This window comes from Lycium barbarum, chromosome 11, assembly GCF_019175385.1.
Source record: "Lycium barbarum isolate Lr01 chromosome 11, ASM1917538v2, whole genome shotgun sequence".
Classification (NCBI taxonomy): domain Eukaryota; kingdom Viridiplantae; phylum Streptophyta; class Magnoliopsida; order Solanales; family Solanaceae; genus Lycium; species Lycium barbarum.
The window spans coordinates 18,421,420-18,437,702 of record NC_083347.1 but is presented as its reverse complement, the minus strand read 5'-3'; the positions used below and the strand labels follow the sequence as shown (position 1 = coordinate 18,437,702).

General features: G+C 39.5%; 2 protein-coding genes across 2 annotated transcripts; both read right to left on the bottom strand.

Moving 5' to 3' along the window:
- Nucleotides 1-454: 454 nt before the first annotated feature.
- Nucleotides 455-1,828, bottom strand: LOC132617092 (transcription factor bHLH117). The gene has a single exon (XM_060331988.1). The coding sequence runs from the start codon at nt 1,799-1,801 to the stop codon at nt 914-916; it is 888 nt and encodes a 295-aa protein (XP_060187971.1). The 5' UTR covers nt 1,802-1,828; the 3' UTR covers nt 455-913.
- Nucleotides 1,829-2,479: 651 nt separating this feature from the next.
- Nucleotides 2,480-15,708, bottom strand: LOC132616536 (histone-lysine N-methyltransferase ATXR3). The gene is made up of 20 exons (XM_060331006.1): nt 15,405-15,708; nt 12,614-15,266; nt 12,448-12,504; nt 10,848-11,966; nt 10,065-10,426; nt 9,368-9,901; nt 9,192-9,292; nt 6,657-7,695; nt 6,463-6,534; nt 6,210-6,320; nt 6,024-6,124; nt 5,316-5,415; nt 5,109-5,204; nt 4,768-4,935; nt 4,561-4,686; nt 4,394-4,447; nt 4,009-4,256; nt 3,818-3,926; nt 3,424-3,726; nt 2,480-2,964 (listed from the first exon to the last, which is right to left on the bottom strand). The coding sequence occupies exons 2-20, from the start codon at nt 15,141-15,143 to the stop codon at nt 2,788-2,790; spliced, it is 7,407 nt and encodes a 2,468-aa protein (XP_060186989.1). The 5' UTR covers nt 15,144-15,266; nt 15,405-15,708; the 3' UTR covers nt 2,480-2,787.
- Nucleotides 15,709-16,283: the final 575 nt, after the last annotated feature.

Genomic DNA, 16,283 nt, shown 5'->3' with positions numbered 1-16,283 from the left:
AAGTGGATGAAAAAAGAGTAGGAGTTTCCAAATTAGTAGCTAGTAAAAAAAGAAGTCTATTTCCTCTGCTGTTATTGTCTTACTCAACTATATTAATATTGGATGTGAAGCCATTGAACGTTCATGTAGCTATAACCATTCAGGTTCCAGGTCAACACAAAAAATTAAATGCCGAAAGAAATACGAAATTTATTACTACAAGTTATGCATTTAAATTTTTAGTGTAAACTTAGACCTTGATTTTTCAATATAAATTTACATGTTTAGATATTGTATAAAAATGCCAATTTAACAGTTTGATTTTTTTCCTTAGTTTCCATCTTATTGTTTTCTTTAGAGGTTGTATATACCCACCTTAAATTAGAATCCTTTTCAATGCTAAAAAAAGGTGGTACCATTATCGAATCTAAAAAATATTATCCACCATCATGGGGTTTAGAGTACAGAATCAATAAATAAATAAATAAATGAGCTGAAGAAGTTACCAAAAGATGATTCATATCACGTGCAATTACATGTAATGATTAGCAAAACAAAACAGACTTAAACCTATTACTACTACTACTGATCATCTACTAATCCTAACACTAACACTACTACTTTCTTCTCATAACAACTGATTCCAAAATACAATTCAGTCCCCAAACTTCTCCCACATCTACACATTTGTCCCTTTAATACCAAAAGATGATTCATGTCACGTGCAATTACATGTAATGATTAGCAAAACAAAATATCCTCAACCTATTACTACTACTACTAATAATCCTAACACTTAACACTACTTCCTTCCTTCTCAAGACAACTGATTCCAAAATACAATTCAGTCCCCAAACTTCTCCCACATCTACACATTTGTCCCTTTACTCCTATAGTCTATCACTTTCTTTCAACAAGAAAAACACCTGAGGATTTAATTTGTTGAAGAGAGCATACCAGAATAAAACAAAGCTTGACGATACAAAGCATTATTTCTCTGAGCAATTTTCCTGTACTGAACCATCTGTTCAACAGAGTAAACACAACAGCCTTTTGAATACAAATACGTTTGAGCAACAGGTGAATTCAGTACTACCTGTAAAAGCTGTTGCCTATTCAGCACACTGATTGTTTTTCCATTTCTGTCCTCAGAGCTAGACGACGACGAACCACTTCCTTCTTCTGCTAACGTAGGCATGCTTTGTAACACGCTAACTTGCGCCTGTAGAAACTTAACGTATTTGTACGCTTCTTCTAACATTGTCGCTGTATCCATTTTTGTATCCCATGGTAATAGCTTCTCTAAACAACGTGTTTTCTCGCTTAGCTTCTTTCTTAATCGAGTACTTGCAGATGACGTGTTTTTTGGCACCGGTGATGACGTGGCACCGTTATGGAAATCGAAATAGTTTGGATGTTCGAAGCAACGGAGATCTGGAAGAGTAGCGTTGGAGAAGTAATGTAACGGCTCATTCAAATAAGGCAAAATCTCATTGTTGTTGTATGGATCATATAACTGGAGAGTAGTATCTTCAGTTACTGGTTCAAGTTTTGGGAATTTCAGCTTTTGAGTTTCGAGAAAATCAAGAGTTTGCTGGATTTGAGAAGAAGGAGAAGCATAGGGCATTAGTATATTGTTGGTTAGAGAGGGTTGAAAAGGTGAAACTAAGGGTTTTACTTCGTTATTGTAGTTGTAGTTGTTGCTGAGGCTTAAACTTAACAGAGATTGATAGCTGAGATTTTCGTACATGCTGTTGGTGAAAGCTTCATCAGACTCCATTAATGGAAGAAACGTTTCTCCAAAAAGCAATTTTCTCTCCATTGGAAACACGTTTACACGCACACACACGTAGAAAATGAAAGATGATTCTTCTATATGATGATATGGTGTGTATATATATATATTTGTTGTTACGAGGGGACACGTGGCGGGATAACAATGGAGGTATATAACTGACAAATAGCTGTTGATTTTGTCTCTAATGATGTGTACTATGCCGTTTTCATTCGAAATTCGTTTCTTTTGGCGGGTTGATTTAAGGCCCTTAATTCATTTCGATCCAACGGTGAAGATGGAGGATTTTGGGGAAAGCACCTCATTGTATATTAGCTCCTCTCGATAAGGACAAAATGAAGTGACTATTCACAAAATTGGAGGGTTAAAATGGAAATTGAAGTGAAACAGAAAGATGAAAAACTCATGATTATGTTGGAAATTCGGTACACGTCACTGTAGAAAGTACTGGTTTACAGTACCTGGATTTGGCAGATACGGATTATTATGGATGTACGCTGTTAAAATTGCCGTTAAAAGCTGTGGGAGAGTTTTCTGCAACCTTTTAAAAGATTTCACTGACAATTAATAAACTTTTTATTGCTCAAAAAAAAAATGTTACACCAAGAATAGATTAAGTGTAATTTAACGTACAAGGGTTAGTAAAAACTTGAGAGTAGAACCTCTCTGTCTTGTGTAACTTAGGAGCTGATTACAAACAAGAGCCACTGGAAACACTATCTAATTTATCCATTTACATCTAAATAAAGATCAGGAACTCATTCACTAATTTTCTTTTCCATGACAACGAATTACATTTTACAAAACTACTCAAGAATGAAAAACGACTAAAACTGTACACAAGAATCAAGTGAGGAAGCTACCATAATGAAATCAAAGACTCGAAGCAATCACCTATTTTCCCCCTCTTCCAATAGGAAGGGATTTGATACTAACATCAACCTTTCTCTAAGCAAATCAGTATCCTACAGCAGCATCTTAATGCTACTCTGCTGATGCCTGCAAAATTTCATCTATCTATCCCACTTGGCCTGAAAGATTGCAGGTCTATGCTTCAGCCAATGTACCAACTCCTTTTCTAATGGAGCTTTGCTTAGAATACCATCCAGCATAGGACTGCCAAATACTTTGGGACTACTCTTAAATGACCATATCCTATCTTTTGGCCATGCTCTCTGGGGCTGCTTCTCCTGGAAAGAGGGAAAAAACTTGTGTTAAGCGGAAACTGCCCGGTATAATAATTGCCTGAAGCTATACGTCAAGCGTATCATCTTCATTTGAAAAGCAAGTAGTATAACAGAATTAATTAATAGCCTCCTACGTGGTTCACACTATTCATTGTCCCCCGTGTTGCCTTTTAAACTTTTAGGTGGGATGCTAGACGTTTGCCTTGATAAACAATCAGATGTTTTGATTAAAAAAAAATCAAAATAAAAATTCACACCAAGAAAAGAAGAGCACAGCCCATAACAGCAATGCAACCAACAACTAAACCACGCTGCTATTTTAGTATACTCCTAAACGATGCTAGGCATGTTCTGCTTAGAAGGCGTTCATCTGCTAAACATATGCATCTAGCTGCCGGTTTCTTCTGCAATAGACAATAAACAAAATAGAGGGTGCTCTTCTGAAGTTAATATAAAGCTTACCATTCTAGACAGCATGAACTTCACAGTCCTTGGGCCGTAAACACGTTGGCGGGACGGCTTCTGGACTTTGGCATAAAAAGAGCCAGCTTCAGGTAAAGACAAGCAACCCCTGCTCGCCCTGAAAAGACAGTTCTCTGGATCTGCATTCGCTTGGTTATACCAATAAATCAGCTGTCCTAAGCAATAATTCTCGCCATATGTCTTGCGATACTCGTGAATACCAGGCCCCAGCTTATCAGCATATTTGGGTCCCAGGTCTAAAGGACTAATATATACAGGAGGTGAAGTTACAGTCTTGTATTCCTGCAAAGAGAGAAGATAGACAAGTCAAAACCTACACAATGCCCAGTGAAAAGGATACACGAAAGAAGTTTGACAGGATAAAGTAACATACTCGTATCCTAAAAAAACACTTTGTGTAAGCATATAAATGAATCAAGTCAGCAGCAGCGTCATGTCGAGATTTGTATGTACATGGAAGATCTCGGACCTCATCTCTCAACCTAGAACAAGAAAGAGCAAGTCAAGAAAAATGCTTTTTGATAGGACTCACATAGCTCAGATACCATGGTTGACACTACTCACCATATTAAAGATTTTCGAAGGCCCGTCTCAAGATCATCTGACCTGGATGGATCATGAGCTCGAATCTTGGACTTGAGATCGCTTACCATACTATCTTCCAAATGAGGAGCCATGCATTGAAGAAGCTCCTCGACAAGAGACCCCTCTCCTCTCCAGATAAAAGAGACAGCATCTTCAGGACTAAGCCTCTCAATAGGAGGGGGAGCCTTTTCCGGGTCGCCGAAAACACATCTCATTACATAACGCACCTGCATAAAGCACATCAACAGCTCTTAGATTTTACTTGATCTCAACACATCAAATAAAGTCCTCGGAACCCAATTCTTAAGCAAACAATGGAAGGAAATATTAACATATGACTTGGTCAAAAAGGAGAAAGTCAAACCTTGTCAAGAGTCAGAGCCAAGTTCTGAAGCCTTTGGTTGTAGACGCCTTCAGCCTGTATTATTCAAAAAAAAAAATGAAAAATGAAAAAAAAAAAAAAAACCTTTGCACATGCAGGCGGAGGGAATAGAAATGGAAGTATAAAACTCCCGCTGAGAGCATCCTTACCTGAATCTCAGATTCATTTTTCTCAACTTCCAGACAAATATCTGAAAAGTATTTCTTCTTCTCTTCCAAATTATGCTTAAGTATTTCATCAGGAAGCTTTGTCCTCTCAAAATTGATAAATCTCACCTTCAACAACAATATATAATTCAGAAAATACTAAAGAACGATACAATGGTAACCCATAATCAATTCAGAGCAAAAGCATACCAAACGAGCTGAATAAGCAATCAACCAATGTGGCAGACCAGCAAGCAAACAACTTCCAAGTCCAGCTTTACCAAGATCAATATAATCTTCTTCGGAAACTGAATTCAGTTCGCATGCCTCTAGCATCAGCTGCTGTCGGTCAAGTAACCCATGGTACTCGTGGAGCACCTGCAGACAAAGGTGATAGCATGGGAACAGTAAGTGTCCATTCAAATGATTAAAGCATTTTCCTTTTAAGCACAAAATGTGAAAATGCCAGAACACCAAAAACCCTCATTCATATAAGAGCTTAAGGAGCTGCCAAGACAGATAATTCTTCAAAACTAAGATGGAGAATGTACCTTCAGGAAAGCCCCTTCACCTGTAAGATTCAGGTAACTTCCACGGCAAACCTGGCTGCCGCATAAACAGACAGAAGCTTCATACTCTTCTTTACTCTGTAGCATGAGACATCATCATTTAACAAAAATTATTCACAAAAAGAAAAAGAAAAAAAAGGAGGCTCTATCCTCCAACTAAACAGATACTCAACATTATCAAAAACTCACCTCTGTAACGGAATTGTAATCAAAAGTGATCTCTTCACCATAAGCAATTGGTCGTACACTATAAATTCCAATCTGATACTGACCATCGACTGCTGTTACTCTGATCACGAAAAGGTACATAAATGTCACGAGAAAAATGTCAGTCCAAAAACCAGTAAGGGAAGAAAAGAGGGGATAGTACACAAAAAACACAAACGTATGAATACATTATACATCTCTTTAATGGAAAACATAATACCACTGGCAATAAAACTGTCTTTTCAGCCTCTTTACTAAGAAACCTAAAAACAATCTAACAAGCTTTCGTCTTCTCTGGGCCAGCAAATATCAATTAAAAGTCAACGCAAAAGGCACAAGCAACTGAAAGAAATGGTCAACCATTTGTTCCAAGTACAGACAGAACCAGGATGGTTCACCTATAAGAGGTTCTTTACATTATCGTACTTCCAAAATTATGGGTTCACATCTAACATTTGTTGAAATTTTAGTGGGTTTTCAAATATATATCTATACTCTTTGTCGAGAATACTAGATTTGGATGAACCCGCTAGCTAAGGGCTGCATCCACCACTGTCGAAGGACACTTCGCTTCTCCATTTTTAGTATCTTTTTTTGGAATTACCAAAAACAAACACCATACATGGTGCATAATCTGGTTCTACTAACGGCTGGACTATAAACCACACTAGAGCGAAGGGGGAAACTTACTTTGCTTCACAATTAGGTCTGCACGAATGACAAATTCGACTAGCATAGTTAGCTTTATGCATTGCATCAACAACAACTAGATCATATCCATCAGCATCACCCTAACAAGAGAGATTGTTAATAGGGTTAGCGAAAAAGGAAGAAGGAAAAAGGAGAATAGAATGAACCCATATCAACAAAGAATACCTTTGGCCTCTCAAGATAAATATTGTAGAACTCCGGTGCAGGATCATTGTTATTCCTTTGCAAGGAGCGAATTCCGTCTTGCTTCTCAAACCACTTCCAAGCAGGATAAACCTGTATGTCTCGTCAGGAGAGATATGAATTAAAGTCATCAATTAGAATGCACACTTCTCAAAGCAAAATTAAGTAAAAGGATACTCGGAAAAAGCTGGAGAAATATATAGGTATAATCCAGAAGTAAACATTTTATCCTTACCTCCCCCAAGAATTCGACGACAAAATCCTCCTGGCTGAAGCCACCTTCTTTGTTGCACACAACCCCAAGGCCCTGACAGACACGTCCATCAAATGTTGGAAGAAACAGGATCAGTATTTAGTAAAATGCCCAAATATAGAAGTAATAACTAGTTTTTATAGGTCCCAGTAATAACCATTATTCATTTTCCTCACCTTTCTATAAGCAACATAATTGTCCTCCGGACGAGTATCAATGGCCTTCAAGATGAATTGGCATAAGCGTACAGTTCTCTTGTCCTGATCTTTGTCTGCATTTTCCAGAATCTCTTCGAAAACAGGCTTCAGAGGATATATCATTGGCGTGTGACTGCCCGTGAAGCGCCTAACTTGCTTGTTGAGAGTACTAAGGAGCACTTCTTCAATAAACAAATGCTTGTCCAGCAGAGACCAATCCGGTTCATCTGGCATGGAATCGAGAAGAAGATTATGAGTGTATGGATCAATACCATAGACTTCCTGCTCTATCACCTCTTCTCCAAGCGTTTTCCTTGGTTTATAATCCTTCACTTCAGGAATTTCCATATCAGACTCCTCAATCCCATTCTTCTGTGCACTAAGCTTCTCAGCATAATCCTCCGGCAAAGAAACCAGCATCTTTCTTTTCACTTCTTTCTCATCAGCTATAATTACATAATGATCGATGACCTCATATTTCCTTGTTACCGGCGGAACCAGGCTAGCCTTCGTCATGCGAGCACCCCATTCACGATCATCAGCCAAAGAATCAAACCCATCATCTGGAGTGAAATAATCTTTTGATTCTGCAGTTCCACAATCCGATCTTAAATCCAAGTCACTTTCTGTCTCTGAAGCAGTACTCTCGCTGTCACTCGAAGTATCACCAGAAAGATCATCAGATGTTTCACTTCCTGAATCTAAGGATTTTAACCTCAACTTGGATAAGCGTCTTTTAATTTCTCTATCACTTGCAAACTCTCCATAGTCAGATCCACCATTAACATAGGAAGATCCATTGCTTCTGTTTAAGTATTTCTTTTCAGACATTCTAGCAGGATTCTTTTTGTACTTCGTTGTACTAGAAGAGAAACCTGGAGGTGACTCATCTTTCCAAGTCTTCATCATCTCATCTTTTGTACAGAATGACTCGGGATCTTCTTCCAACCTAGTAGCAAGACGGATAAATGATGCAATAATGCGATTCATGTCTTTGGCATCACCACGGTTTTTTGATCTGAGCCACAGCATTTGTAGAATATCAATCAGAATTTTCACAAATTATGTTAAAATAGAACAAAGGTGACAAACAAATAACAGAGCCATTTGCACTATATATATTAACAATTTTAGTGTGTGATTCCTCAACAACCATCTTTCCCTTCATTCATCAGCCACAATGGAGGGAAGACACAAAGAGGAAAACGGAAAAATGCAGTTTTGGCCTTGTAGAGCAGTGAGGAAGACAAAAGCATCCGCAAGAGAATGGAACATATGGACTCTCTTCCTTAATGTGTTTGGGTGTGCACAGAGTACATCCAGCAACATTGAAAGGGGCTATAATCAATTAGAATGGGCAGAGGACGAAGAAGCAGCTTAAAGGCTTTCGGAATGCTGTCACTCTATGCCATTTCTGGTCATTATGGACGGAAAATTATAGATATTTTGATATAACAAGTATACAGCACAGCAGTACACTTGGTCAAACTTAGAGCCTTACAGTTCTGGTATTCTTGGTGTAAACATCACGAGTGACTGAGATGTAAATACTATGGCTGACTTTCTAGATTCCTTATTTGTCTGAAGGAAACAGAAGTCCTTTTATGTGCATACGAGCACTTTTTCGGTGCAATTAATAAAATCTCACTTAAAAGAACTGCCGTTTTCGTCCGTTTGTTATCCCTCACTAATTAATAAAATCTCACTTAAAAAGAATTGCCGTTTTCGTCCGTTTGTTATCCCTCATTCACACTTTTAGTCCCTCTTAGCACCTTTAGCCTTCAGTCAACAGTATGCAGTCGCTTGAATCCTAAAGAAAGTAGGCTTTAGTAGTTCTGTAAACCCAGGACTCATGGAGAATGTGCACCGTTGTCTGAAAGAGTTTCATTATTTGTAGGGCTCATTTCTTTTTCTTTTTTTGATTAAGCACCGGGTGTCCGAGGCTCTTTGAGCCCCGACTAATCCCGGGGGTGCACAGGCCCTCGGCAAGGAGTTTCCCGCAAGTGCACCTCGGGTAATTCAGGGTTTTACCCAGTCCGATGGCCCTCAGAAATTGTTTGCACCCAGTGGGTTTCGAACTTGAGGGTTTCGAAATTATTTGTAGGGCTCATTTCTAATAGGATCTATATTCCTTTAGGAACATACTATTTCCCTTAAAATGAGATTTAAACATGAATATGCCTCTTTTGCCAAGGAAACCACAAAAATATTGATTGCGGGCGACGAAGTTACTTGAATTCAGCTAGTTTTGTATATTATTGGAGTGAATTGGTAAAGTTTTCCGAAGATAATTGGGTACAACAGACAGAGGATTCATAAAGTCAATCTGCGCTTGTTTGGGATTGAATCGTAGTTGACTGATTGGTTGATTAAAAAACTAAAGGTACAACTAAGGTAAAATAGAGGTACCAAATACGCATTTTTCTCCCAAAACAAAAAATTCACACAATTCAACTGTTGCAAAGACCCGGTGACGCTAAAGAATCGTACACAATATGACATATGAAAACTTACTTTAGTGCATCCCGGCACATTCGACTAATATCTTCTTTGGCAGAGTTCAAGCCACGACTAGCATAATATCCGCTTCTTATTTTCTCCTCAATCTCTCCAACCTAAAGGAAAGGAGACAAGGTTTAGAAGCATCTAAAACAGTATTCACAGAGCAAGCAAAGAGGATATAATACTACCTTTGGAACAAAAAATTCAAAGGTATTTTCCTTCATTATCTCCCTCAGACTTGACGCAAGAAATTCCTTCATTCTCTTGAAACAATTTCTGGATTTCCTCATTGCCAAATGCCTCAATTGGGCATCCCTAGATAGCATAGATGAGGACTTTCTAGCATCGAAAACCTTCGCACGTTTATACAAGCTTCGGCGGAATAACTGGTTAGCGAACTCTCTCTTGTCTGAACTTTCCAAATAGTCCCTCAGTCCAATTGAATCATCCATCTGATTCTCCTGACTATTGTAACTTCTATAAGATGATGAGGTTCTATCAGAAATGATCTTGAGACTCTTAACTTTCGAATTCGAACTCCTGCTCCTAATCCAATTAATATTTGGAAACTTAACAGCAACATCTTCAAGTTGGCTGCAACCTCTAATGTCTACACAGGACAAACAAGAGAATGAAAGCAGAACATCCTCAAGCATTCTTGGAGTTATGCCGATACAATCACGTAAAACCAAAGAAGTTATCTTTTCTTTGTTGTAACCATTCTGCGAAAATAAAATAAAAGAATGTGTTACTGTTGGAGGGGGGAAAAAACTGTTCAAGGAATCATACTTTCTTGGCAATTTTCTACTTCTTAATTTTTTTTCCAATTTGGCAGCAAGTAGGACAGAAAATAAGCAGCACAATGTCATGAAAGCAAAAGCATACCATTATCTTCTGCATCATGGAATCACTGCAACTGGAAGCAACAGATAACAAGTCAACCTGACGGGAGATACCCTTATAAATCTTTACTATGGATCTCCAATGCTTACAAGTCAAAGCAGCATAAACAAGAGATTTAACATCAGCTTTAAGGAAATGAAAGATCCGTGCAAGCACACGATCATCCAGTAGACCCCAATTTCCATTTTCGATTCCAGGTTTGGTAATGGTTTCTCTATTGAAAGTTTCATCACCACATAGATCATCAAATTGGCATTCATCACTTTGAAATACTGATATGTCCTCTTCCATTTCATACTCTTCTTCACTTCCATGACACCTCGCCTTTTTGCTGGCACGAAAATCTGTCAGAGAGATACTTTAGAGAATGAGAGGCAACACACAAAGGACGGCAAAAGACGGACAAAAAAAAAAACAGTTGAGCAATAGGAGTCCTTTGTATCACAACAGGTCACATCATAAAGGAAATATAACTGCCATTAGAATATTATTGGTGAACTGCGCACAGGCATGTCGCATCCTGAATCCAGGTTGGCTTGTGGATTTTTGACATAATTTGGAACAAAGATACCTTTTTTTTTTAAAACACAAATACATACAAGGACAGGAAGAAGGAGATGAAGAGGTCCAGAAAAAATTAAGGAAAGAAAAGACTCATGCATCATATGCAACAAAGTTGCAACAGAAAGCGGGGATATGAATTAGACATCATAGAGTTCCACAAAAAAAAAAAACAAGGAAATATTAGGAGCACGGAGAACGTACCTGGATTGCTCTCTTTCTTTGGTTGTCTTGCATTTATCCAGGGATCCAGGACCTCATTAATGGCAGCAGCAAGTTCCCTACTCTTGTATGACTTCATGATCAACTCATGAAGCTTTCCTTGGGTATACCCAATAAACTGAGGGTGCTTGCCATGAAATGTGCAGGGAACACCACTAGGTGTACTTTGTTGAGAACTCTCCAACTCTGACACAGAAGCTCCAAGAGTCTCATTAGGTGTTTGGGACATCTTTGACAGATCAGATGTCCTTGAGCTTGAAGCAACTGGGACCCACGTCCTATCCACCTTTCTGAAAGCACTGCTATTTTCTGGTATGACCCCTTGATCAACCAATACCTGCAACTCAATAAACGAGAAAGGCCCTCTTTCATGCCCAGCACCATCAAGGTAGTACCACTCACCCAAGTGTAATTGTAACTCTTCCGCTGAGCAAAGACGATCCTTTGGAATACTTAAGGGCATGCCGCTCTTACGGGAACCATGTGATTCTAGGTCCTGCCTACTTTTCGAGTGACAGACGCCTTCTTCTGACGACCTCTTAGAATCACCAGTCGCCACATATGGTCGTGATGACCTCTGAGGATGCCTATCCTTCCCTCTAACTTTAGTGCGAGGCTCAGATACAAATGACCCATGCTCCTTAACTACACATGCATTTATCCTGATCACTGGAAGCATCATCCCTTTAGTACCCCTTAATACTGGAGGTTTAGATTGATTGGGTCTTCCGACAATGTTACAATCATTCCACTCATCAGGAGAGATAAAAGCCCATGATGGAAGATCAAGCCTTCTGCTGTGTGACGGGTAATACAATTCATCTTTCTGCAGCCATCTCGGGTCTTCAATCCCAGATTTTGACATGAGGCATAGAGGATAACCATCATTAAGAACAAGCTTCTTTTTCCACAGCCTATCTTGTGTAGCTTCATCGCTTCTTTTCCAATCCCCACCCTTGCATGACCACAGACCAGAAAACAATTCAGCTGGGTCACTACAGCAGAAATCATTTTCCTTGCCACTGGTCCTTGCTTCTGTGGATTCTTTCTGCGCCTCTGAACTAAGCAAGCACTCATCAGAACTTTGACCACAGTGTTCACCTACATAATAGAAACCAATGCATAGTTAATCATAAAGGTCCTTATCAACGAGATGGAAATGTACACAGCCTATGCACACAAACATAAGTTGTTATAGCAATCCAAAAGCATATAAACAAAATGTCATGTTAAAGGGACCACTCGTGAAAAAGCCAAACTCTGTGATATATTCAAGTCCAAACACAGTAAGAAGCAAAGTAACCAACCGCATATCAGAAGTTCTGATACAGAAACTAGAAAGAATGTATATCTTAGATAATGTTTTCAGCGATTATTATCTTAGACAGAGATGAGAGAACTAAGAAAACCAGATCAGCAGTAATGCCCCACGAGCAACATACTCCACCTACGCTTCAATAAAAAAATGACAACAACTTCCTTTATCGCATAATCATAGGCAGAGGACTGGAAAACAATACACCTTCGTTGATCACCAAGGAGATATAGAGTTCAAATAGAAACAAAAAGAAGAATAACCTACCTTCAGCACTTCCCCATTTCTCCCACTCCACATGCTCCAACGTCGTTTGCAGCACTTCTGCAGAACAGAATTGCAAACAGGAAATATTAAGTGCCATAAGAAAAAAACCAAGCACAATCGTGAAAAAGAGAGATAATTTTTGGAAAAAAAATCATGTGTTACTCACCACCAATAATCTCAAGTTCCCTGCCAGGAATTACAGAAAACCCCTCTAATAGTGCCCCTACTCTCTCATCAATATGATGTTTGTCTGAAGGTACAATCTCCGAACTATCCGCATGACATGCTACAATCTCCGATAAAGGGGTATTCTCACCTACCTGGTCATTAAGTTGAGCTGGATCGCAATTATCCTCCAAGACATTACCAGGAGCCTCGGGAGGGCTCACCATCCGTGTAACAACGTCTGAAACAACTGATGGAAAATTTACAGTTGCCATCGGAGAAACTGCATTCTCAACAGTAACCCACCTTTCACTATCCGCGTGTTTGACAAAGTGGTCGGCCACAATATATCCCCCTTCCACCAGTGACTTCAGCTTGCATAAACTGGAAGGTCCTTGTTCCACACCAAAATGATCAAGGTAATACCACTTCCCAAAGGTTCCTTCTGCTACAGTCGAAACATGTGGTGGGGTATTGCATATATCCATGTCTTCTTCCATAGAAGCCATCTCCTCAACAGCTCCATTTTCCTCTGGAGGCTCCAAGGCATTCACTGCAGGACATTGAGGCAAACCTTCATTGTTTACTGGATGGTTGCCACTTTTAACAATGTTACTATTTTCAGGACAGCTTCTAACCTCAGAATCCTTAGCAATTTGATCTTTCCCACTGACATCCTTTTGGCTGCTGCACTTTCCTTCATGTCTTTTGCCTTCAAAATGACTTTCCCTTTTGTCACTTGGTCCACTTTTCCGACCTGTGTCTCGGTGATAAGCAGTCCTACCCCGATCACGTGGGGACCGCTCCACGAAGTTTGGCGTCCTGTCTCTCCTATGATGGTGGCGGCCTTGATCTTGTGGGGACCACTCTGAATAACTAGGGCTCCGGCTTCTGTGATCATAATGACGGCTCCTGTCATAAGGAGATCTACTGTGATCAAAGTGACGGCCTCGATCATAGGGAGACTTTTCTCGGCGGGCTGGGCTCCGATCCCAGTTATCAAGATGGCGGGCCCGGTCACGTGGGGACCTCTCCGAATGACGAGGACTGCTATTAAGTCTGTCATAAGAAACCTTAGCTGTCTCGTAATGCCTGGAAGAATACCTGTCAGATGGAATGTTCCGATTAGGAGGTGCATTTTTGTGCAACTTCTCAGTAGAGCGCTGCAAACCATGTTCTGCTGTGTATACAGCTCGACTTCCATCATCAGAAAGTTTCCTGCTTTTTGAACTTGAGAAGTCATCATACTCGCCCCGGTACTTACGGTCACTTTTATCTGAATCAGTACCATGCCGTTTCAACCTATTACCTGAGAAGTATTCTCTTGCAGGATTATTGCCGTTTCTCAGTTCACTCTTGGAAGAACCTTCTTCTCCGACAATCTTGGAACTAATCCTTTGGTTCCTTTCTGGAATGCTAGGTTCATATCTAGGTAACCTTTTCGCATGCTGAATTCCACCACCACTTCTACCAACATCTTTCTCCCCAGAATGCTTACCTGAAGAAGGTGGTGTCCATTCATAATCATTTCTCCATCCTTTATCCTTGGCCGAAGGTGGTGTCCATTCGCGATCATTTTTCCATCCTTTATCCTTGGCCGAAGGTGGCGTCCATTCGCGATCATTTCTCCATCCTTTGTCCTTAACCAAAGGTGGCGAAAATTCACGATCATTTCTCCATCCTTTATCCTTGGCCAAAGGTGGCGAAAATTCACGATCATTTCTCCATCCTTTGTCCTTGGCCGAAGGTGGTGTCCATTCACGATCATTTCTCCATCCTTTATCCTTGGCCAAAGGTGGCGAAAAATCACGATTATTTCTCCACCCTTTGTCCTTAACCAAAGGTGGCGACCATTCACGATTATCATTTCTCCATCCTTTATCCTTAACCGAAGGTGGCGTCCATTCAAGATCCCCTTTCCAACCCTTGTCTTTACCAAAATCATGCCTGCGCGTTCTGTTATAGTTAAAATCATCCCTGGTCGACCCCTCACCTTTCCTCCACCTATCAGGTACAAATTCGCCTGGTTCATAACCGGGATCATTCTTATCAAGTTCCCCTTTTCTATAGTCACCCTTTTCCCATTCCCCCTTGCGTGGCCACCTTCCTTTAACAAACTCACCCCTTTTAATAACATCAGCTGTAGTCATCATCTCACCCTTCTCAATTTCACTCTTTATCTCGTATTTTCGAGATAACGGCTTCTCAACAACAACTTCTCCATTGACAACGGGTAAAGTACCCAATTCACCTTCCTCAACTTCCTCTTTAACACCAACATCACCATTACACTGAATTTTCTCTTTACCACCACCACCACCACCACCACTACTACTCTTAGAAATACTAGTCAATTTAACTATTTTACCCTTCTTAGCCTTGGTCTTACTACCACCATTCATCTTTTTTTTCTTAACAGTTTTTGGAGTAGTGTTGTTATTCATTTTGTTGGTTGCACAAACAGAAGAGAAACGCTCCATAATATGCTGTTGTTGTTGTACAGGCACACATGCAACGCCTCCATCGCCCATGGAAAGCTCAAAGCTTCTCTTTTTTCCCAAAACCGCAACCAAACCCTAATTATTCTCTTCTTCGCCAGGGTTGTCTATGCTCATACTTGTTCTCTTCAGCTTGTTTCTCCGATTTCCAAAACCCTAGAAAATCCACACAAACACAAATCAATTAACGCAAATCCACCAGATTAAATTGAATGTAGGGTTTTCAAAAAGAGGGGAAAACAAAAAGTATAAAATAGCTAGGGTTTATTAGAATGTGAACACATAAATACATACCAGTTGAAATTGAAATTGAAATTGAAATTTAGAGATCGAGCTGAGTCAAACTTCGACTTCAATCGAAGAGTTAATTAGGCTTTCGGGTTTTGTTGATCGGTTGTTGATTTCGTAGAGAAAGAAGAAAATGACGAATCTATATTTCGCCTTCCTCTTTTATTTCTCTCTCTCTCTCTCCCTCTCTGTATATGATATAGTTTTTTTTTTTTTAATTTTCTTCAGAGGATTTTGTGCTTCGGGCTTATATTATTTTTAGTATAAATAGAGTATAAAATAAGGTGGGCTTTTGGCCTGAGAAGAAACCTGAGCTCTGTATTTACGATGATTGCCCCTTTCGTGTACTATATAGTAACAGATTCCTACTTGAAATGGCAATGTAAAAATTTCAACTTCTTTTTTAGTACGGTTCGGGCACCGGGCGGAGTTTATTTCCCTAATTTTCATTTTACAATTGGTTTAGACAGGTGATTTGATCATTAAACCGTACTAGATTTAGCATTTATTTCCAAAATACTAATTTGATATTGCTATTTGTAGATACTGAGTTTCTGTATTTGAAATATTAGTGACATATTGAAAAATTTGGACAGAACGGGTTTCACATCAGGTACGCTGCTGATAAGATATTTGGGGTTTGCATCTATCCTCGAAGAAATTGAGTAAAATGGAGTGTCGTCAGTTAGTTGAAAAGATAACCGTAGGCAATTGTCATATATATGCTGGTGAACTTCAAATCATTAATGGTGTACTGTTTTCCGTCTATAATTTTTGCGGAGCTGTGTTTATGCTACCTCAGAGTGTGTTGAAAAAAGTAGTTATCAATTGCAGAGAATTTCTGAGGGGCAGAGGAGGTATATGGCTCTAGTGGCATCGGATAAA